This window comes from Peromyscus maniculatus, chromosome 2 (genome assembly GCF_049852395.1).
Source record: "Peromyscus maniculatus bairdii isolate BWxNUB_F1_BW_parent chromosome 2, HU_Pman_BW_mat_3.1, whole genome shotgun sequence".
NCBI classification, from domain to species: domain Eukaryota; kingdom Metazoa; phylum Chordata; class Mammalia; order Rodentia; family Cricetidae; genus Peromyscus; species Peromyscus maniculatus.
In genome coordinates this window covers 105,906,206-105,931,281 of record NC_134853.1, presented here as the reverse complement: position 1 = coordinate 105,931,281, position 25,076 = coordinate 105,906,206, and the positions used below count along the sequence as shown (strand labels likewise).

Sequence of the window (25,076 nt, the reverse complement as noted above, 5' to 3'; positions counted from 1 at the left end):
TATAATGAGCAAATTTTGTGAAGATAATTCACAAAGGGCTTTAGAAAAGTTGGATATATATATATATATATATATATATATAAAATTTATAAGGAAATAGAAAAATCTTATATTGTTCAATAAATAACTTTGAAAAGGAGCAGTACTAGGGTTTACATTCAATGCCATTCACATTTACATGTGTATTCTATCTCAAATCTTATCCAAAATAGCTTGAACTATTTGTTTTTCAGAAAATGAAGCCTAGCAGCTATATTCTAAAAATAAAAATTCTTTATTCCATGAGAAATTTTTCCATGGAAAGACAGCTAAACAGGATGTACCCAGATGGCAAGCCAGCTACAGTTTAATTAATCCACTAAAAGCCATTCAGATTTCAGTAAGGGTAATGTAATTTTGAATAATAGTACAGAAAAAAAATCACTAAACATTCTTAAGTTTTATTACAGCGGCAAGAGAAGCGCCACCATAGAGTAGTTAAATTTGAGTTGCAGTTTCCACTATATATGCTAAAATCCTAGATTTTAATATCCTGGACTATTTTATTCTTGAAACTTAAAGTAAGTTTAAAATACCAGAATATATTATTGGCAGCCTTTTAAAAGAAATAGCTTATTTTTCATATAGGATAGAAGAGCTATATGATTATAATGAGTTCAAACTTTGAGAAAATAATTCATGGAGCCTTAGAGAGTGTTTGGTTAAGATTTACAATAGATAAAAACTTCAAATTTATCTTTTAAGACACTTTATCATTTATCACAGCTAAAAGCCATGTCCTAATATTATATGATACTCATCTCATCAATGTTGATTAAACAAGAAGCTATTAAGAGATCACCCCCTATGGGCCACATCTCCATAAACAATTGAGTTAAAATAAGAATAATAGGCGGGACTAGAAAAGACTAGAAAGAGAACTATGGGCAGCTGGAACCCAGGACTGGGCAGAAGAGCAGACTGACATGATCAATGCACAAGAAAAGCATGCAGGAAAATACTGCAAAGCATTCCATTACTTTTAACAATTATTATGTATTAATTACTAGAGTAAATTATAAAAATAAATAACTATTAAATACACATACAAAAGAGTGCTTTAGAATTAATAAACTTTTAAAAAGTGTACATGTATAAATTAAAAAGCAATGAAGTGTCAAATAAGGAGGTGTCAAACATGACTGTAAAGTATATTATACATGATATCTTGCCCTAATACATTAAATGTTCTTTGATCTAGTAATAATGTTATACCAAAGAAAGGAAAACATTAATAGTCTTGTCAAAATTTGAAAAAAAAGTGATTGAAAGACTAATAAAATTAGAATCATCAAAGCAAACAAAAGTAAAACCATCTTTAACTATGGTATAGTATGTTCCAGTTCCCTACAGCAATGCTTGGCTGCATTCTCATCCCCAGTAAAGGTCCTACAGTCTGACTGCTTCCCTGTCAAATGAGAAATTGAAACATTTTAGTTGATGTCAAATAGTCACTGGTAACTCCAGACATCTAGTTGGCAAAAGCAAATGAACATACAAATACACAAGGCTGAGAGCAACTGGTACCGTTTTCCCCTTTGCTTCATCTGATAACTGTATAAAATAAATCCAGTGATCTTAAAGAAAGACAACCAAACTCTTCAATCTAGAGACAGTGATTCCTAATCACAACTAGATATTCCCTTCCAAATTTGACCTTTTCATTTCCACTCTGAGTTCTGAGAATAGTGATGAGGAATACTTGCACAGGATGGGACAGAGTAAATGAGTGCATAATCATGATGTGTATTCTCTTCACATGTTCATTCTAAAGACACTGAATCTGGAATACTAGCCACTATAAAAGGCAGTGGGAATAAAGGAGAAAGCTACCAGTTTTCCTTGTCCCCATAAAATTGCAGTCAAGGGGTCAGGGAGACAAGGAAAACATTAAAGTTTAATATCTGATAATGTGCATACAAAAAGCTTCATTTAAATAAAAAAGATTTCAGGAAAAAATGTTTGGGTTTTTTTTTTGCTAAAAATATAGAAGATACAGGAAGTATTGACCATCTGGACAAACAACATTGTGAATGCATTTATGGCACAACTATGCAGAGCTCATTTGCCTACCAGGTATATAAAAAGTCATGCACATCAGTAAACTACAAATTAATAGAATATTTGTCCAAAGAGAGGCTGAATGAAAAGTTACAGTTTAAATTGTATTTAATGGAGTGGAAGCTGTGGATACACAGGGGAGGTCAAAACTGACCCAGGGCAGGACACAGAGGTGGGAAAGTGCTGTAACAACAGGGCCACTAAAGCAGGGGTCTGTCAGGGTAGACCTTCCAGGAAGGTGTGGAGAGAAGGAGCCAGGAATGTGTGGAATCCTGGATAGTGACTGTTATTGAAGGTAGCAGTGGAATCACAAGAGGAAAACTAGGGAGAGAATACCTCCACGAGAAGAATACCATAAAAATATAAAGAATATTTTCAATAAAATCAGAGAAGAAAAATTTCCAAATCTACATAAATACAGGCCAATTCAGGTAGAAGAAGCTATACAGAAGTCAAACAATCAGACACAAGTAGAACTCTGCTGTGGGATGTTCTCTATGCTGTGAATATATTGTTATGATGGATTGATAAATAAAATGCTGACTGGCTAGTAGCCAGGCAGGAAATATAGGTGGGAGTAGCAGAGAGGAAAATTGGGAGAAGAGGAAGGCAGAATCTAGGAGACGCTGCCAGCTGCCATGATGAGGAGCAGGATGTAAAGTACTGGTAAGCCACGAGCCATGTGGCAAAGTATAGATTAATCGAAATGGGTTAATTTAAGATAGAAGAACTAGATAACAAGAAGCCTGCCACAGCCATACAGTTTGTAAGCAATATAAGTCTCTGTGTGTTTACTTGATTGGGTCTGAGTGGCTGTGGGACTGGTGGGTGAGAGAGATTTGTCCTGACCATGAGCCAGGCAGGATTGGAGAAAACTCCAGCTACAAAACTCCATGTGACATAATAGTTAAAACACAGGATAAAGAAAAGTATTGAATATTCAAGAAAGGTCAAGTCACTTACAAGGACAGGTCTGTCATAGCAATGCTAACTATATAACAGAAATGCTTTAAGCCACAAGGGTTTAGAAAAATATTATAGTTCTAAAAGATCACAATTACAGCCATAACTATTATACCCCACAAATCTATTAAAGTTGAAGATAAACAAAAACTTCCCATGATACAAAATCACTAAAACAGCTATGCAGAGGATACTGGAAGGAATACTTCAGTTTGAAAAAAAAGGATGAAAATACCCTGGAACTCATAGGAAATAAACATACAGGACCAAGAAAGTTTATCAAATGAGATCTAAGAAGACATGACAAAAATCATCAAAATGACAGGAATTAATACACATATCAATAATAACTAGTAATAAGAATGTCCTCAATCCCCCAATATAAAGACACAAACAAGTGAATTGGATTAGAAAACAAGATTCATAATTTTGCTCCTTCAAGAAACACACCTCAGCATCAATGACAGACACCTCTGGGTAAAAGGGTGGAAAAAGGATATTTCTAGCAAATATTACCAAGAAACAAGCAGGATATCTGACAAACAGACTTCACCAAACCAATCAAAAGAGATAAAAAAGGACACTTCATATCTATTAAACAAATAATCCACCAAGATGATATTACAATTCTAAACAGACACACACCAGTCACAAGTGCATCCAGTTTCATTCAACAATTACTAATACATGTAAAACACAGATTAACCCCAACACAGATACAATATGTGACTACCAGATCCAATCTCAGTAACAGACAGGTCATCTAGACAAAAACTAAAGAAAAAAAACAGTGAAGTTACATGACAAAAATAAATCAAATGAACCTAACAGACATGTACAGAACACTACAACCAGAAGCTAAACAATACACATTCCTTTCAGTACTCTAAGGAAATGTCTCCAAAATTGACCTCATTATTAGGACATATAGCAAGTCTCAACAAATATTGAAAGATCAAAATAATATTCTGTATTCTTTTGGACAATTAATTAAATATACAATAGGAACATAAACTCATGTACACTAAACGATATATGATTTAATAATAAATGTATCACTGAAAAACACAAGAAGGAAATTAAAAACCAATCCTAGACTTGACTGAAAACATCACAACAGGAAAATATATGGAACACAGTAAAAGCAGTGTAAGAGTAAAGAGCACTGCTAGCAGTTTGCTTCTCCTGCTCTGATAAGTACCATGACCAAAGCAATATGGGGAAGAAAGGATATCTAAAATGGCCATACCAATTTAGGAAGGGAAGAACTTATTTCATCTTACAGTTACAGTGCAGTATGAAGGGAAGTCAGGGCAGGAACTCAAGACAGGAACCTGGAGTCAGAAACTGAAGCAAAGCATGGAAGAACACTATTTCCGGCTTTCTCTCCACAGCTTCCCAGGTGTTCAGTAGGCTGGGCCCTCCTACATCTAGCATTAATCAAGAACATGCCCTACACACTTGCCTACAGGTTAATCTGACAGAGGCATTTTCTCAACTGAGACTTTCTCTTCCCAGATAACCCTAGCCTGTATCAAGTTGACAAAAAACAAAACAAAACAAAACAAAAAAAAAACTAACCAGTACAAATGTCAAGCGCCTACACTAAAACATTTGTGAGATTTCAAAATAAGAACTCAACAATGCACCATACAGTCTTGGAAAAACAAGAACAAACCAAGCTCTAAAGCAGTAAATAAGTTGAAACTATCAAAATCATGGAGAAATCAATGAAATATAAATGAAAATAAATGTAAAGAATCAATGAAACAAAGAGTTGTTTCTTTTTCTTTTCTTTTTTCTTTTTTTGGCTCACCTAATTAACATTCCCAATTAAAATTAAACACCTCATCCTAACATGGGGTCTCCCCTTGTAGCTTTATAAACTACCATTTTTGTATAGGCCATGTCTGTCTCCTCTCTATCCAGAGGCAGTCCTTTATCTCTCTGGGATAAATACTCCTGCCCATTTTCCCGTGTTCCCTTCCCCTTCTCCCTTACCCTCTATCTTCTGTCTTTGTCTCTTATCCCTGTCCTCTGTCATTCTGGGGCAAGTAAACCTCCTTTGTGCTGAGAACATGGTCTTTTTTGGGGGTCCAGAGCAGATACTTTTCTTTCAGTAAGTATTTGTAAAATATATGGAACAGGTACATATACACAATGGAATACTACTCAGCAGAGAAAAACAATGACATCATGAGGATTGCAGGCAAATGGATGGAACTAGAAAAAAATCATCCTGAGTGAGGTAACCCAGACTCAGAAAGACAAACATGGTTATATACTCACTCATAGGAGGATACTAGATGTAAAACAAAGATGACTAGACTGCTACTCACAACTCCAGGGAGGCTACCTAGAAAACAGGACCCCAAGAAAGACACAGGGATTGCCCAATGACAGAGAAATGGATGAGATCTACATGAATAACCTGGACGTGAGTGGGGTTAATGAAAGGCAAGGGTCAAGGGAAAGAGAGCCTAGGGGAGAGGGAGATCCCAGCTGGATCAAGAACAGAGAGGGAGAACAAGGAAAAAGAGACCATGATAAATGAAGACCACATGAGAATAGGAAGAAGCAAAGTGCTAGAGAGGTACACAGAAATCCACAAAGATACCTCCACAATAGACTACTGGCAGTGGTCGAGAGACAGACCAAACTGGCCTACTCTGGTGATAGGATGGCCAAACACCCTAATTGTCATGCTAGAAACCTCATCCAATGACTGAGGGAACCGGATGCAGAGATCCATGGCCAGGCCCCAAGTGGAGCTCCAGGAGTCCAATTGGTGAGAAAGAGGAGGGTTTGTATGAGTGAGAATTGTTGAGACCAAGCTTGGAAAAAGCACAGGGACAAATAGCCAAACGAAAGGAAACACATGAACTATGAACCAAAGGCTGAGGGGCCCCCAACTGGATCAGGCCCTCTGGATAAGTGAGACAGTGGATTAGCTTGATCTGTTTGGGAGGCATCTAGGCAGTGGGACCGGGTCCTGTACTCAGTGCATGAGCTGGCTGTTTGGAACCTGGGGCTTATGCAGGGCTCAGCCTGGGAGGTGGAGACTGGTCCTGCCTGGACTGAATCTACCAGGTTGAACTTAATCCCCAGGGGAGTCTTTGCCCTGTAGGAGATGAAAATGGGGGGCGGGAGGGGGGAGAACAAGGGAATCCGTGGCTGATATGTAAAATTATATTAAATTATAAAATAAAAAAAAGATGGCAGGAAGGGAAAGAATGATTATTACACTACCTTCGATATGCTAGAGATGGACACTCAAAGAGGCATCTGGAAATACCCTGTATCTAGTCTCCACAGTGGAACAAAGATTAAAAACTCATACCTGTAGCTAGAGTTTTCCTGCTTTGCCCACAGTCAGGACAAATCTTTGTCACCCGCCAGTCCCACAGCCGCTCAGACCCAACCAAGTAAACACAGAGACCTATATTGCTTACAAACTGTATGGCCGTGGCAGGCTTCTTGCTAACTGTTCTTTTATCTTAAATTAACCATTTCCATAAATCTATACCTTGCCACGTGGCTGGTGGCTTACCGGCGTCTTCACATGCTGCTGGTCATGGCGGCGGCTGCAGTGTCTCTCCCTGCCTCAGCCTTCCGCTTCCCAGCATTCTCCTCTCTCCTTGTCCCACCTATTTCCTGCCTGGCCACTGGCCAATCAGTGTTTTATTTATTGACCAATCAGAGCAACAGATTTGACATACAGACCATTCCACAGCACTTCCCCTTTCTTTTTTTAAAAAGGAAGGTTTTAACTTTTACACATCTCCAAAGTCAGCTTGGTATATTTGGGAATTTGGGCGTAGCTTCTCTTACTACTTCCTGCTGGAGGGGGGCGCTGTATCTTATGGGGACACAAAGAAAATTTTAGGATCATGGAGTAGTCCGTGAGACCGTATCGTCTGAGCCGGTTGCCTTGAAACGATTCTGGATGTTGGATCATCTGGGCCATGGTGTCATCGGAGACCTTTCAGGTGGTCTTGGCTGGTCAAACCTGATGTATCTTAATCTAGAACAAATCCATAGCCTCTGGCTTTCTGTAGAAACAAAAACAGAGCCTCCTTTCCAAAGCAACATATCCTTACATCCAAATTTTGAAGTCAAGGTACCTTTAAAATATACATTTTGGCATAACTCAACAGCTTTTGCAATCAAATGTTTTTCTTCAGTTACAAATATCAAAGAGAACATAATCCAGATTCTCTGTGTGGTAGCCATCTTTACATGGCTTATTTTTTATATTACCTTGAGCCTATTGCTTAAACTGCAGCCTTTTAAGCCTGAAACGGCGCTGTAGCTGCTGGCTCCGCCCACTTCAGCTTCCCAACATGGCAGTGGTACCTTTTCCACCAGCTCTGGGAGCCATCCTGGGTCTATGCTTTTATCCAAGCAGTGTGTAGCCCAGAAACCTCTTTTTGTTTTGTACTAGCAAAGGCTAAATCCACCATGCAGCTTAATGTGCCACTTGCAGAGGCCTCATTCCCGCCATACTGCAGATTAAGCTCGCATGCTAGGAACCCGCCAGTAGCTCAAACTGGCAGGCTGCCGCTCCTTTGAGAGAGACAATTAGGAAGCTGTTTTTAGCTCCATTTTAGAATCTTTTCTCAGGTTTTAGGTAGAAACTCTTGCCAACACGTTGGGCGCCATTTGTAGCTAGAGTTTTCCTGCTTTGCCCACAGTCAGGACAAATCTTTGTCACCCGCCAGTCCCACAGCCGCTCAGACCCAACCAAGTAAACACAGAGACCTATATTGCTTACAAACTGTATGGCCGTGGCAGGCTTCTTGCTAACTGTTCTTTTATCTTAAATTAACCATTTCCATAAATCTATACCTTGCCACGTGGCTGGTGGCTTACCGGCGTCTTCACATGCTGCTGGTTATGGCGGCGGCTGCAGTGTCTCTCCCTGCCTCAGCCTTCCGCTTCCCAGCATTCTCCTCTCTCCTTGTCCCACCTATTTCCTGCCTGGCCACTGGCCAATCAGTGTTTTATTTATTGACCAATCAGAGCAACAGATTTGACATACAGACCATCCCACAGGTCTCTTTTCGCGAAGCTGGGACAGCAGGAGGAAGGGTGAGATTTTAGCTCTGAGCTCTGACTTCTCGGCTTTCTCTTTTACATTGTTTCTGTGTTTCTTATTTAATAAGACGGTTGGTTACATCTACACATACCAAAGCTGCATTGAATGGAAATAGTAACTAGACTTGTTTCTTTGGAAAGTTAATCAAGCTTGAAAAACCCCTAGCTAAATTAGTCAAAATAAAGAGAAAAGATCCACATTACTACAGTTGGAAATGTACAGTGAGATACTGAAACAGGTGTGTCAAGGAAATTATGAAAATCCTATGAATAGATCATAAAACCTCTATTCCAGTTGGAAAATCTAAAAGTAATGGACTAATTTCTAGATGCATACAACATACAAATTAAGCCAAGATGAAATCATGTAAGCAGATACATAAGCAGAGACAAGACAAAGCACTAATTAAAAGGCTCCCAAGTAGAAAAAGCCCAAGACTAGAAGAATTCAATGAAGAATTCTACCCAAACTTTAAAGAATCAATTTCTTGTATTCACTTATGAGTAGATATTAGATGTTAAGTAAATGATAATCAAGCTACAGTCTGCAAACCCCGAGAGGTTAGGTAAAGAGGAGGGCTCTAGGGGGAAGCACAGATTTTCCTGGGAAGGGGAAATAGAACAGATTTTGTAGGAGAACTGGGGGTGGATGGGGACTGGAGGAGGAGGGATCAAGTTGCTGGGGAGAGAGGGAGTACCAGGAAGAGACAGATGGAGTTGGGGGGCACCAGGGAGGCAGTGTGGAAACACACTCCAGGGAATCTTCCTGGAATGTATGAGGGTGACCCTAGAGAGGACTCCTAGCAATGGATGATAAGGAGTCTAAACTGGTCACCTTTTTTAGCCAAGCAAGGCTTCTAATGGTGGGGTTGGGTTGCATTCAGGTGAGTTGTTGACCAAGAGGGTCCTGTGGAGAACCCTAAACAACCCAGGCTGATGCTAGGACAGAAGGCTGCTCTCTGAAAATGACAGTAGGACTTCATTGTTGAGGACGACATCCACAGTAAAGAGGTTGAGCTGGTGCCTGAATAGAGCCTTCACCCCACCTTCTAATCTCTTTGGCACAAGAAGTTTACCCTGCAGGCTACCTAAAGAGAAATGTGGACACCAATGCAGCCACAAAACCCTCAACCTACAATCTGTCCTGTCTGCAAGATGTGCTGGGGCAATGGTGGCTTAGAACTTGTGGGAGTGGACAACCTATGTCTGGTTTAACTTGAGGCCCACTCGACGAGAGGGAGCCCATGCCCTACACTGCCTGGATGGCCAGTTACCCAGAGACTGGGTAAGCAAGAAACCTATCCTAATGAAACTGCTAAACTAATAGATCAGTTGGTGCCTCGTGGAGTCATTATCAGGGAGACTTCCTCCAATAGCAGATGCAGAGGCCCGAAGCCAGACATTATGCAGAGAGAGAGAGCATAAATTGGAGGTCTCCATCAGGTCCCTCCCCTTGGAGATTAGGTATCTGTACCAAAGATGGTGAGAAAAGATTGTAGGAGTCATAGGGGACGGAGGACACCAGAACATGGCCCACTGAATCAACTAAGCAGGGAATACATGGGCTCCCAGAGAATGAAGTGGCAAGCACAGGGTCTGCATGGGTCTGCACCAAGTCCTCTGGTGTATGTTATGGCTGTTAGCTTGGTGTTTTTGTGGGACTTCTAACAGTGGGAACAAATGTGTATCTGACTCTTTTGACTGTACTTGGGACTTTTTCCCCTCCTACTGGACTGCCTTATCCAGCTTCAATATGAGGGCTTTTGCCTTGTCTCGTTGTATCTTGTTTTGTCATGTTTGGTTGTTGTCTCTTGGAGGCTCTTTTTTTGAAGAGGAAAGGGAGGGGAAGTAGATCTGGGGGAGAGGTCAGGTGGGTGGGGAGGCTGGGAGGAGCAAAGGGAGAGGAAACTGGTTGGATGCATTATATATAAGAGAAGAATCTATTTTCAATAAAAACGTAATTAATTAGTTTGTGGAAAAAAATTAACTCCAATACACTCAGATTATTCCACAAAATAAAAAGGGATGCTTCAAAACTCCTTTAATAAGGCCAGTAATAACCTGACACAAAAACACATATAAAGATAAACATAAAATGAAATGAATAGGCTGATATCTTTGTAAACACACAAATCCCCAACAAATGCTGGCAACCCAATTTGACGATTAAGTAAAAAAAAAATCATCCATCATCAATAATTTGTCTTTCACTCCAAAGATATAGTTTAAAATACATAAATCAATAAAACTATCCACTAAAGAGACCAAAAGAAATCACAGAATAATCTCAATAAATATAGAAAATGCTTTTGACAAATTTCAACAACCCTTCATAATAACTCACAGAGAAGCAATGGATGGAAGGAACACAATGCAAAATAATAAAGTTCATATAACAATCTTACAGCATATCATGCTAACAGGAGAATTCAAAAAGTTCCAACTAAGATCACGCACAAGAGTGTCCATTTTCTGTACACTTAGTCAATACAGTGTGTGAAGTCTTAGGTGGCACAATCAGACAAGAGAATGAAATAAAAGGGATTGCAAACAATAAAATAACTGAAAGTATTCCTGTTTGAAGATAATAGTGTTTTATACAAAAGAGACCATAAAGACTCTACCAGAAAAAAAATAACTAGAGCTGATAAGCATTTTCAGCAAGTGGAAAGTTACAAAATGAACACGGGAAAATTAGTAGCTTTCCTATATACTAATGATAAACATACTGAAAAGTAAGTCAAGGAGATGAACCCATTCACAATAGCCCCCTCCCAACACATAAACACACATACTATATAGAAACAAACATTTCCAAGGAAAAGAAAAATATATGCATTGAAAACATTAAAACACTGAAAAAGAAAATTTAGAAAGACCCTAGAACATAAAAAGATTTTTCAGGAATAATCAATAATTATGAAAAATGCCATCCAGTAAAGGAATGCACTGATTAGATACAATCCCAACCAAAAGTCCAGGGACAATCTCAAAACATATACGTAGGCTCAAAGAACTGAAACAGCCAAAGTAACTTGAACATAAAGAATTCTGAGTGAGGCATCACCATACCTGACTTTAAATTATACTACATTGCTACACATTAAGAAATTTAGCACATACACACACATACATACACACCCGATCAACGGAATAGAATATAATTCCATGCAACTATAGCCACCTGATTCTGTCACAGATGCCAAAAATATACACTGGAGAAAAGACAGCATCTTTGACAATTTGTGCTGAGAAATCTGGATTTTAACATGTAAAATAATTTAAAATGAGCCATTATCTCTTTCCCTGCACAAAACTCAACTTCAGATGGATCAAGGACCTCAACTGAAGACTTGATATCTGAAACCACTAGAGGAAAAGGTGGGAGCACTCCAACTTAGAGGCATAAGTGTAGACCTTTTAAATGGGACTCCAGTAGCACAGGAAATATGATAGGCAGTGGACCAATGGGATCTCAGGAACTCTAGAAGCTTCTGTGTGGCAAACCCAACTGCAAATTAAGTAAAAAGACAGCACATAGAATGGGAGAAAATCTTTGGCATCTATAAATCCAACAGGGAATTAGTGTCTACAATATTTTTAAAAAGAAAGAAAAAATACAAAGGATCAATAAACAATTTAAAGTGTCCAACATCCTTTACTATTATTAGGGAAATGCAGGTTAAACTAAAACTGTTTTCAGGTTCTATCTCACTTAAGCCATTCGGAAAACAAATTATAACAAATGCTGGTGTAAATATGGGTACAGGAGGCCCCTTACATGTCATTGCTGGGAGTGTAAACTAGTACGGCCTCTTTGGATTTCAGTCTAGTGGTTTCTCAAAAAACTAGAAATAGGAATATCACATGACCCAGGTATAGGATAATGTGATACATGGAATAACTCAGCTCTAAAAAGGAAGTTATGACATTTGCAGGTAAATAGATATAAAGGAAAAAACATACTGAGTGATGTCTCCCAGGCTTACAAAGACAAATGTCACTTACTTTCTCACAAATGCTGAAGCTAGCTTTGAATCTTTTGTTTTATGTGTTTAACTTGGAGTTTCATATGGAAGTAGAAAACTAGGAACTGGCCACTGTGGGCAAATGCAATTACAGAGGGGAGGTTGTAAAATATAAATAAAATCAAAGTAGAGAGGGGAATATTGTGGGCAGGATGGTTCAATAATGGAGGGGCTGGGGTACAGAAATATGATGGAAAGGGAACTGCTAACCAAAATGAAGGGCATAGGAAAAAGCTTTATGGGAACATATGATCTTCAGCCCAAATAAAATTTAATTAGAGAATATGGTAGAACACAGGTGACAGGAAAGAACAGGGAATAGAGGGAATCCTGAAGTTTAAAGGTTAAACATCAGTGATCCCAGGTGGGTAGAGGAGGAGTTGGGCTGGACCAACCAACACTAAGGATATATGAAGAATTCCTACGGAAACCCACTAGTTTGTAAGTTAATTTTAAAATACCATTTTTTAAAATGGAGTTTGAACAGAGCCATTCTGCACGGGTTGACAATGTTGCTTCCAAAAGACATAGATTATGAAATGAAAATCTCAGTGCCAGACACAGGATACTGTCCTATGAGTTATTTACTGATTAGTGAGACCACAGAAAGAAACAAAATTCATTGTTCTTGGTTTTCCACAAAAACTAGATGGTAAAACCCATCACTGGTAGAGAACATGAGGCACTAATCTCCCACTGCCCAGGAGACTTTCTACCAGCCGGCTAGCACTCCCGGTGCTAGAAAGTGCAGTGTAGGCTGCTAGGGGAGAAAAGCCATCACCAGTCTTACCAAGCTTTGTACCCTACATGCTATCATGCCAATCTATCGGGCAAGATTGAGTAACATCAGCGTGGCAGCTATGAATGGATTAGATTTGAGGTCTTTTTCATGGGAAATATGTCATGTCTGGAACTCTAAACCTGGTGAAAAGCCCATGGCTGAGGAGGTCAAAAGTTCCAGAAAGAACCCAATATTTCTGTAAATGCTCATGTTACACTGGTTTCTAAATATTTGTGTGTATACCCATAGATTGGTGCTGCTCTCACTTGGTGAGATTTTTTTGTTTGTTTGTTTGTTTTTTATTACAGAAATGTTCCAACAGACTGTTTGTTCAAGCTCTGGTTGCAGAGCTATCTTAAGTAGTTAGCTAAACAATACATAAACAGAAGTAAAAAAAAAAAAAGTTCATTCCTGAAGTGAACCTAGAGTCTTGTGTCTCTCTGTCTCCCATTTCACACCTCTCCAGGCCCTGTGCTGCTCATGAGATGTGTCTAACATATGGAATATGTGGGTAAGTCAAATGACCTGTTCAAAGTTCCAAGTCGATGCAATGCCAGGAAAAGGCTAACACTAGCATGAATTAAGTATCCTATAACACACATTGTGGCAAGCATTTTATGATACACTCTTAGATACTCTTTCCACTTTATTATCTCATTTAAATTAGAGTCTTGGCTAGCCATGATCTATTAAGTTGCTCTTCAATAACCACATAATTCACCACAATAAGCACTAATTTGCCCTTGGGTATCTACAGGGGATTGGTTCCAAATCTCTTACAAATCTACAGATGCTCAAGTTCCTGATTTAAAAAATCATATATATATATATATATATATATATGTATGTATGTTGTGGTGATATATAGTATAACCTAATAAAATTTGCCTGAAGATCAGACAGAGAACAGAATAAACCATTAGATTAAACATAGAGGCCAGGCAGTGGTGGTACACACCTTTAATCCCAATACTTGGGAATCACAGGCTTTTAATTCCAGCACTAAGAAGGAAATGATGGGTGGGCGGAGAAAGGTATACAAGGTGTGAGGAGACAAGAACTGAAGGCATTTTCAGGCTTAGGAATCCTAGAGATAAGACATGGCAATGGCTTGTTCCTTTGTCTCTCTGATCTTTCAGCGTTTACCCCAATACTTGGCTCCGGTTTTTATTATAAGACCATTTAGCAGTTCTTGTTACAGTATGTAACCTTTACTTATTTTCCTAGATGTTTTAAATCATCTCTATACTACTTTTTATACCTGATGCAATGTAAACAATGAAGAATTGTTATTTTGTTTATGGTGTAATTATAAGCAAATAAATAATCTGTACATGTTCAGGACAGGTACAATTTATTTTAAACTTTTATTTATTGATTGTCAAACCTATAGATACTAAGGGTCAGTTGTGGAAGGCGAACAGTAACTCAGTTGTCATAGTTTCTTCTCCTCTTTAGTAAAATGCCCACATAGAGGCAACCCAGAAAAAAAGGGTTTATTTCAGCTCACAATTCATGGGAAGCCTGGAGCAGTTGGCCACACTGCATGCACAATCCAGAAGCATAAAATGATGAGTCTCTGTTCTCAGCTTACTTTCTCCTTTTTCATACAGTAAAGAACCAAAACCAAGGAATCATGCCATCCCACTTTAGTGCAGGTCTTCCCACTTCAATTAACCTAATCAACATAGTCTTCAAGGGCATGGACAGAGGTTAAATAATCCCTCACTAGTGTGCCTAGAGCCCTGTCAAGTTGCCAATCAACATAACCATCAATGTGAGTAAAATGCTTGCCACAGAAGCATGAAAATCTGAACTTGGATCCCTAGAACCCAAATAAAAAACAGGCATCATGGCATATACCTGTAACCACACTGTTAGAATGGCAGAGAAAGGCAGATCACAGGGGGCTGGTCCAGTCTAGCCCAAACAGTGTACACAACATTCACTAAAAATCTGCCTTTAAAAGTGAGGTAGAGAGTGACAGAGGACACCTAACACACATAAACATATCACACACACACACTTGATATATTCTGTATTTCTACATGCATTTCCTTTTTAATATGTGCCATATATAACATTCATTAAAATGCAAAAGTTTAATTTTACATTCAAAATATGCAAATTTATTTAAATTTTCACTCAACTGTAGGAAATGGTACTCTGGTGTTACAAGGATAACATTTTAGAAAATCTCTCACCTTTGCTGAGTGATTCAAATCACTTTCTAGAGGTAATGGACAGGGTGCTCCTTGTGATTCCTTAAGTTTTTCTTTTAGTTTTATATTTTCTTGTTCTTTTTGAAACAGTTGGTCCTGAAGATCAACAATACTTTGTCGGAGCATAGCTTCATTTGATTTTGTAGTTTCAAAACAAATATGTAATTCATCATAAAGCTGTTTAAAAAATGCAAAATAATATAATCAATAAGGTAATTATGCGCATATATATGTGAACTATATATGGACATATACTTGACCTTAACTATGTTAATAGCCAACAAGCAGACACAATGTGGAAGTGATAGAGTTAAGTATCAATATAAAATTATATCTGGCATTCAAGAAGTAAAATCATTACCAGCCAGGGTATCAGAGAAAAAGTGTTAAGTATAAAAGGAGGAAAATGATTCTAAGTTAATTACACTCACTTGCAGGACTTCAAATTAGAAAATGGTCTTGAATAAGCAATGACAGTTCTACTAGAATTGACCAATTTTAAAAAAAATCAGTCTAAAGATCACAAAAATGTGAAAAAGTATGTAATTTGTTAGGAAAGGACACAGAAGCATACTGCATATTTCACTGGGAATTCTTTAAGATTAACTGATATATTTTCATTTAGTCTAAATTAGTGTATCTTTCTGAAGAAGGGAGAGGGAAAAACTAAGAGCCAAAGCAAGGAAATCAGGTTGTAGGCACACACAGATATAAATATCAGGACAGTGGAACACTTCCATAGACAGCAGGAGAGAACAGAGATCTAGAAATGTATAATAAGACAAAGGCAGTGTTCTAAAGGCACAGGTAGATAAGATCAAATTGTTTAAATTAAGATACATGCATTAAAGCTAAAGTTATAGTTAATTAAACTGTGAGCCAGTATGTGGTACATAATTAGTATCTCATGCAGGCATGCCTGGTTAACAGCAGTGTCCCTACAGTGCTCAAGAATTTGCTTAGTAAGAAAACTTTCAACTTAGGCTTGTTGTTTAATGTGTTTTAACTCAACTGTGGTGACAGATTTAAATGTGGAATCCAAATGCATTTCTGCTGCTCATACTATGAAAGTGATCCAAAAGCCAAGATTCTTCTTAAGAAAAACAGCTACCAGAAAAACTATGACAAAAGCAAAAACCTCCAAGCAGAAAAATCACATTACATAGCTAATAGAGTAGGATTTTAAATTTGTTCATCCAATTAAAGATATGGAGTGTCTTCATTTATTGGCATAACACAAAAATTCACAATAACGTAGGTTTTAATTAATTTATATAGTGTATATTGCTATACATTTCTGTATATGTGTTACAATTTAATTTTTAAAGCTTAAAATTTCAAGAAAGGTATGTGCATCCTATTTTCTTAAAAACTTTCCTAAAATATACAATTTTCATAAAAAATAAGACCTCTGAAATCTTCTAAGACATAATTAATCAAAATATTTGGGGTCTATAAATGATATCTATTATTATAAATATTTAGCTAATTCATATCACTTTACAGCAAAATTTAAGCAACTTTTACAAAATAGGTGTTACATGTAGAATTCATAAAGAATTTCAAAGTACAAATTAGTGCTTTCCTTTGTCATTGCCTTAGGCAGGGGTATATGCCAAGGTCCTTTTCACAGCTAACATAATCAGATGCTGTAAGAGGAGAAAGCAGTAATACTGACAGCTTTCAGGGACAATCAAGAGGTCAGTGTGGGCACAATAATCACCCGCCTACAGATGCTTTCATGACTGGGAAAAAGCTGACTCTAGAGACTAGAGCCAAGCTGAAGGGAGACAGTAGGACTCAGCAAGCGTGAAAGTGATACACCTTCTCTCAGATGCCACCTCCTGAGCTCCTCCTTCATTCACACAAGGGTCTAGTCACCCAGGAGAAAAAAAAAAAACCTCTTTTAAGCTCTTGTTTCTCCTCTGGCCTCACATCCTTTCTTCATCCAACAGAAGAGCAACAGTACTCTTCTGGCTCTTGAGTCCCCCAATGCAGTCTAGACTTGGTGTACAAGTCCAGCCCACCATGCTCTGTACTACTACTTAGCTTTCTTGTCAAGATGCCTGAGGTACACCACAGAGAGGAAGAGGTGAAGGCCTTTGCCTTTCAGATAGAAATCACTCAGCTCATGTCGCTCATCATCAACACTTTCTACTTGGACAAGGAATTTTTCCTTTGCCAGTTGATTTCTAATGCTTCTGGTACTTTGGACAAGATTTGCTATGAGAGCCTGAGAGACTCTTCCAAGTTGGACACTGGTAAAGAGCAGAAAATTGACATCACCTTCAACCCTTAGGTATGCACCCTGACTTTGGAGGACACAGGCATTGGCATGACCAAGGCTGACCTCATAAATAACTTGGGAACCAATGCTAAGTCTGGCACAAAAATAATCATTGTCTCCAGGTGGATGCAGACATCTCCATGACTGGGCAGTTTGCTGTTGGATTCTATTCAGCCTATCTAGTGGGAAAGAAAGTGTTTGTAATCACAAAGCACAATGATGATGATCATATGCCTCAGAGTCTTCTGTTAGTGGATCCTTCACAGTTCCTGCAGACCAAGATGAGCCCATTGGCCTGGGTATCAAAGTGATCCTTCATCTCAAAGAAGACCAGACAGAATGGTTAGAGGAGAGGAGGACTGTAGCATGAATCTTAAAAGGCCTTATTAATAAAACAAACCCAGAGCCAGGTATTGGGGTGAACACTGAAAGATCAGAGAAACAGAATAAGCCACAGCTAACCTCACCTTGCCAATTCCTTAGCTGATCTTGTTTCCTCAAACTGGAAGCCTCTGTGTCCTCATCTGAATGGATCTCAGCTGAACTGCTGCTAAAAGCCTAAAAGCTTAACAGGACTCTAGTTCATATATATATATGATGTATATAGGACTCACATCTTATATACCTTTCTGCTTTCTGCCATAACTTCCTGGAATTAAAGGCATGTATCACCACACCTGGCTGTTTCCAGTGTGGCTTTGAACTCACAGAGATCCAGATGTATCTCTGTCTCTGGAATGCTAGGATTAAAGGCATGTGCTACCACTGCCTAACCTATGTTTAATACAGTGGCTGTTCTGTTCTCTGACCCCCAGATAAGTTTATTGGGGTGCACAATATATCAACCACAGAGGATCAAGGAAGTGATGAAGAAACATCCACAGTTCACAGGCTATCCTATCATACTCTGTTTGGAGAAGGAATGAGAAATGGAGATCAGTGATGATGGGGCAGAGAATTGAGAAGGGTGAGAAAGAGAAAGAAGATAAGGATGAACAGTGCTGCTATTCCTGATAAGATCCCCGACTCCAAAGTGATGAGGATGCCTCAAGCATGGAGAAAGTAAATTAGAAACTTCTGCAAGCCCATGACCTCTAGTTTCCCTGTGGCTCCCCTGGCAGCCTTGACTGGCCCTGACCTACCTGGTTCTCTGCTCATATCTAGAGGATCTCTTCTATCCTGTCCTTAAAGAAAAAAAATCCCTTCCCACAAAATAGCAAGGTTGGGGATTGTGTATTGTGTTTTGTTTGTTTGTTTTATTTTATTCTGAAATGAAAAGTATGAAAAATAAAGAAAAAAAGAACAGTATTCTTCCACTGTTCCCATGTGACTGCACGGTTATACTCCTGTTCACAAGTTTCCTCAGTTGTAGCTGGTCTGATGGAGAGGTAATTCTAGATACTGGAGCAAGCTGTGTCTTGTGGTGCATAATTGTACTTCAAAGCAACAAGAATTTGGAAAAAAAATTGGAAGAGAAGATCTAACTAGCCTGCTTCCCGGACCTAGGACGAACACATTCCTTGGCTATAAACATCTCCTGCTTTCCTGCTCTGTTAGACCATGCCTGGCCTTGCTCACTTCCTATGCAGTGACTGGAAATAACCTAGATGTCCCTCAACTGAAGAATGGATAAAGAAAATATGGTACATTTACACAATGGAGGATTAATCAGCTGTTAAAGAATGACATTATGTACTGTAGGGTATACTGTGTGACTCACAGCAGCTTCCACGATGGAATTTTTTTTGTTCTTGTTTTTGTTGTTTTTTAATTTTGTTGTATTTTGAAGGGGTATTGCAAAGGCAGAGGGTGGATATGAAGGGATGGGGAAATGAGTGAGGTTAAGGTGCATGATGTGAAATCCACATAGAATCAATAAATTTTTTTTAAATGACATCATGAAATTTGAAAGCAAATAGATGGAAATAGAAAAAAAATCATACTGAGTGAGATAACCCAGATCCAGAAAGACAAATTAGGTAAAGAGGAGGACTGTGGAGCAGGGCGTAGGGAGATCATGGATCTCCCTGGGAAAGGGAAATAGAATATAGATTTTGTGGGTGGACTAGGGATGGGTGGGGATGGGAAAAGGAAGGATCAGGTAAGGGGAGGAAGGATAGAGGGAGAGAGTGAGGGGAGAGATGACTGGAATTGGGAAGCAATTGGGGGTCAATGTGGAAACCTAGTGCAGTAGAAACTTCCTGGAATCTATGAGGGTGACCCTAGTGAGGACTCCCAGTAATGGAGGATACAGAGTCTGAACTGGCCATCTTTTGTAGCAAGGCAAGGCTTCCAGTGGTAGGACTAGGTTGTATTTGGTTCAGTTGGTGGTGGAGGGGGTTCTGTGGAGAACCCTAAACATCCCAGGCTGATGCTAGGACAGAAGGCTGCTCTCTGAAAATGACAGTAGGACTCCACTGTTGAGGACGACATCCACAGTTCATTGAAGGTAAAGAGGTTGAGCTGGTGCCTGAATAGAGCCTTCACCCCACCTTCTAATCTCTTTGGCACAAGAAGTTTACCCTGCAGGCTACCTAAAGAGAAATATGGACACCAACGCAGCCACAAAACTCTCAACCTACAATCTGTCCTGCCTGCAAGATGTGCTGGGGCAATGGTGGCTTAGAACTTGTGGGGGTGGACAACCTATGTCTGGTTTAATTTGATGCCCATACCACAAGGGGAGTCCGTGACCTACTCTGCTGAATGGCCTGTTACCCAGAGGCTGGGTAAGCAAGAGACCTAGGGTAGAACCAAACACAACTAGCAAAACAACAACACAAAATGATGAAATTATTCCTAATGATATTTATAGAACAGTGGTTCTCAACCTCCTTAATCCAGCTTAGGTCAGCTGTCTCTATGGGTTTTCCCATCATGACCTTGACCCTCCTTGCTCATATAATTCCTCCTCTCTTACTTCTACTGGACTCCAGGAGCTCGGCCCAGTGCTTGGCTGTGGATCTCTGCATCTGCTTCCATTAGTTACTGGATGAAGGTTCTATGATGACAATTAGGGTAGCCACTAATCTGATTACATGAGAAGGCCAGTCCAGACATCCTTTCCACTATTGCTAGGAGTCTTAGCTAGGGTCATCCTTGTGGATCCTTGAGAGTTTCCCTGGCTTACCCCATAATGGTCCCCTTTATCACAATAACTTTCATTATTCTCCCTCACCGTCCATCCCCCAACCCGACCATCCTGATCTCTCGTATTCCATCCTCCTTCTCCTCCCCTCTACCCTCTCACCCCTAGTTTACCCAGGAGATCTCATCTATTTCTCCTTTGCAGGGTGATCCATGCATTCCTCTTAGGGTCCTCCTTGTTACCTAGCTTCTCTGGGGCTATGGATTGTAGCCTGGTTATCCTTTGCTTTACATCTAGTATCCACTTATGAGTGAGTAATACAGTGTTTATCTTTATGGGTTTAATACAGTTCCTTTTGTAGTGACCCCAACCATAAAATATTTTCACTGCAACTCCATAACTGTAATTGTGCAATTGTTATGAATTGTAATATAAATATCTGATATGCAGGATATCTGATACATGACACCTTGTAAAAGGGTTGCTCCACACCCAAAGGGGTCATGAACCACAGGTTGAAACTGCTATAACAACAGCTATACTCATAGACCTAGATAGGTGCCTTGTCCAGTCATCATCATAGCAACTTCCTCTGGCAATAGATGGGAGCTGGTGCAGAGACCTACAGTCAGACATTATGTAGAGAGAGTCTAAATTGGAGGTCTCCATTGGGTCCCGTCCTTAGGAGATCAGGTAGCCTCGCAGAAGAAGAGGAGAAAAGACTGGAGGAGTCAGAGGGGATGGAGGACACCAGGAGAACATGACCCACTGAATCAACTAAGCAGGGCTCACTCAGCTGGCTCACAGAGACTTAAGGGGCAAGCACAGGGCCTGCATGGATCTGCACGTGGTCCTCTGCATATATGTTTCATGATTGTTAACTTGGTGTATTTGTGGGATTCCTAACAGTAGGAGTGGATGTGTTTTGATTCTTTTGCCTGCTCTTGGGACTCTTTTCCTTCTATTGGGTTGACTCGTCCAGCTTGGATATGAAGGCTTTTGCCTTATCTTATTGAAACTTATTTTGTACTGTTTGGGTGACATCTCTTGGAGGCCTACTCTTTTCTGAAGAGGAAAGGGAGAGGGAACTGATCTTGGGGCGAGGACAGGTCATGGGACAGCTAGAAGGAGTGGAAGAGGAGGAAACTCATATGAGAGAAGAATCTATATTCAATAAAAAAATAAATTAAAAGAGTACAGGATGAAGGGAGAATCCTTTATTTCATCACATTTAATTCCAGGCACTAATCTACCTGAAAATTTAGATGAAACAGTATAAGTCTACCTTTATTTCTAATGTGCTTTTAGATGATGAAGCATCAGGCAATTGAGTGTTTATGTCCACAGAAGATCTTGCAAAAAGTTTAACTATTCCAACTCCATGGAAATGTCCTTACCTTACATTTTGTGCACAGGTTAAATGCCCAAAATTGTTCTCAAATGAGTAAATTAATTAATATAATAAATTAATCCACCTGTATTGGTTGTAACATTCTGAGTTAGTAAATGTTTCCTCTATTAACAACCAAAATTCCTTGCAGCTCTTTTTAGAAGATTTTTTTATTTGATTGTTTCTGTTGGTTTTGTTTGTTTGTTTTTGTTACAACTTGTTTCCTTATTTCTGCTAATGGTCCAAAAACCTGGATGGGATTAAACATTTTTTCAAAACTCAGACATAAGAAGAAATATATGGTCAAAAGTTCTTTGCTTTCTGGGCTAAGACAGCAGTCTAGTAGTTTTCTCAGTGCTACAACATGAATGAGAGGCGTCTGAATGAACAAGAAAGACTATCCTTTAAGAAGAAAGAGGGAGGAAGATCAGTGGACACTAAGATGGTAGTGACAAGACAGCTAAAGCACGGAGAATCAGAAAGACGACTTAGTGCATCACCTCAGGCCTGGCTGGGTGAGAAGGGACAAGGAGGCACCATGAAGGGAAGAGGCAAAGAAACACAGGGAAAAAGGCTGGATGGGTTGAACACAGATAAAGGACCCAAAGCTACAGCCACAAGGTAGGTCGGGCTGCCCCGGTGTCAGGGCCAGCAGACTCTGGCAGTTACACTTCTCAAATCCAGGGCTGAGATGAAATCCATTATCTTAGTGTTACAGCTATGTTGCATTGTGAGATTGGCCTATTGTTTCAGACTACACTGTCCTGGAACCTGAAAGTACAGAGCAGTCACCAATGACAGTCTATGTCTCAGTGGGGTATAGCCACAAGAGACCGTAGCACAGAGTTCCTCCTCAAGAACTCAAAATTTGAACACCAAGAAAAAAACAAAACACAATTTAAAAATGGGGTATAGAACTAAACATAGTGTTTTCAGGAGTTGAAGAATAAATGCCTGAGAAACACTTTTAAAAAGTTCAATAGTCTTAGCCACCAGGGAAATGCAGATTACAACTACTATGGGAGTTCTTATCCCAGTCAGAATGGCCAAGATTAATGAAACAAATGATAGCAAATGCTGAGAAGGATGCAGGGAAAGGGAAACCCTTACTCATTGCTGGAGGGAGTACAAACCTATATAAGCACAGTAGTTCTTCAGGAAGCTGAGACTAGATCTACCTCAAAATCCATCTATACCACTCTTAGACATATACCCAAAGAACCTTACATCCTATTACAGAGATACTTTGTTCATCCAAGTTCACTGCTACTCTATTCATAAGAGACAGAAATCAGAAACAGTTTTGATGTCCATCAAATGATGAATGGATAATGAAGATATGGTATATTTACACAATGGAATATTATTCAGCTATTAAGAAAAACAGAAAAATTTCAGGTAAATAATGGAACTAGAAACAATCATCCTGAGGGAGCTAACCCAGACCCAGCGTGAAAGTCACTGTAGGATTTCTCTTATATGTGGATGATAGTTAAAACCTTAGATATACGTACTTCATTCCAGGGATTAGGGACCTCATAAGGAATTAGGGGAGGTGGTAGAAGGGGCTCTTCCAAGGAAGGAGAAATGGAATAAGTGTTATAAATGGATAAAGAGTAAAATAGAATAGGATTATTAAATGGGAAGTGGAATAGGAGGACAGAATAAAGGAATAAATAAGGGAGGGATAAAAAAAATAAAGGTCTTTTGAAAAATCATACGGAAACCCACTTTAGCTTCCTAAAATATATAAAAGGAATTTGAATGGAGTTATTATATAATGGGCAGAGAATGCCCTAACTGTACATCATATGCTACCAAATAAAATCTCCAGGATCTGAATGAGTTACATATTGTTGAATCATTGGCCACAGGAGTCCCATACCCTATCCTCAAGCATTACAGGCCATTGTCAATGCTATCACTTACCCTCCACAATATGACAGTAAGGCCCTATTGCTGAAGATAACACATATCTAGGTAATCACACTTGGAGAAGTCAAGCAAGTGCCTAACTAGGAGCTTCACCCCTACTGACTAGTGTTCACAGTGATGGAAGGTACAATGCACACTATCCAAAGGAAAAAAATATCACTCTCACCCAGCTACAAATCCTGGGACTCAGCACAGCGACGTGCCTACAAGATACACTGGAACAACAGTGGCACAAAGGCTACAGGAGACACCAACCGCTTGTTAAATTGTATTTAAGGCCAGCTCCATGAGATAGAACTCACACTTGACATTGCTAATGAAGTCATGAACCCCAGACTAGATAGGTCAAGAGCTGCAGGGAAAAAAAAACTAATACTATCATTCTGCTAAATAAACATAATAATGAAACAACCACTAATGACATACTGCTGTACCCATAGATCAGAGTATCATTCAACCCTGATCAGAGAAGCTTCTTTTGCAGTAAATGGTAATAAACACAGAGACCCATCAATAGACAATGTGTAGACAATGAGGGATCTTGGAGCATTCAGCTCTTTATAAGATGTCTGTATCACACCCCTTGCTTAAGGCTTCAGGGTCTTTGTGGAAGAGGAGGGAGAAAGATTGTAAGAGCCAGAGGCAGCAGATGACGCTAAAGAAACGACATCTTACAAACAAAACAGTTATACAGCACATATGAACTTACAGAGACAGTGATGCATGCATAAGACCTGCACAAGTTCAAGTCAGACAAAAATCCCTGCATAGGGAAGGAGGAGTGGACACAAAGTCCCACCCCTAACCAAGAAGCTACTTACAATTGATAACTGCTGGGGAAAGTACAAATCAGTTTTCTCCACTGAAGTGACAATCACCCTCCAAGGCAGGTCACAAGCTCAGGAGTAGGTGACCAACACAAAATGAACTCCATTCTCTCTCTCTCTCTCTCTCTCTCTCTCTCTCTCTCTCTCTCTCTCTCTCTCTCTCTCTCTCCTCTCTCTCTCTCTCTCTCTCTCTCTCTCTATATATATATATATATATATATATATATATATATATATATATATATATATGTTTTTTGATTATAGTTTGATCTTTTTGTGTAGTGGATGGTTGTCTGTGCCATGCCTTGAAGCACTGGCCCTAGTGAGGTAGCAGGTAGCTGCTAGGTACCTGCCCCTG

At 39.3% G+C, this 25,076-nt stretch overlaps 1 protein-coding gene across 10 annotated transcripts in view; it reads right to left on the bottom strand.

Annotated features, from left to right (window-relative positions):
* Positions 1–25,076, bottom strand: part of Cntln (centlein) — a 260,522-nt gene that overhangs the window by 135,728 nt on the left and 99,718 nt on the right. For all 10 annotated transcript variants that reach the window (XM_076564463.1, XM_076564465.1, XM_076564466.1 and 7 more), the window contains one exon: positions 15,174–15,368. In XM_076564463.1, the coding sequence (XP_076420578.1) occupies positions 15,174–15,368 (195 nt within the window). The remainder of the gene's footprint in view (positions 1–15,173; positions 15,369–25,076) is intronic.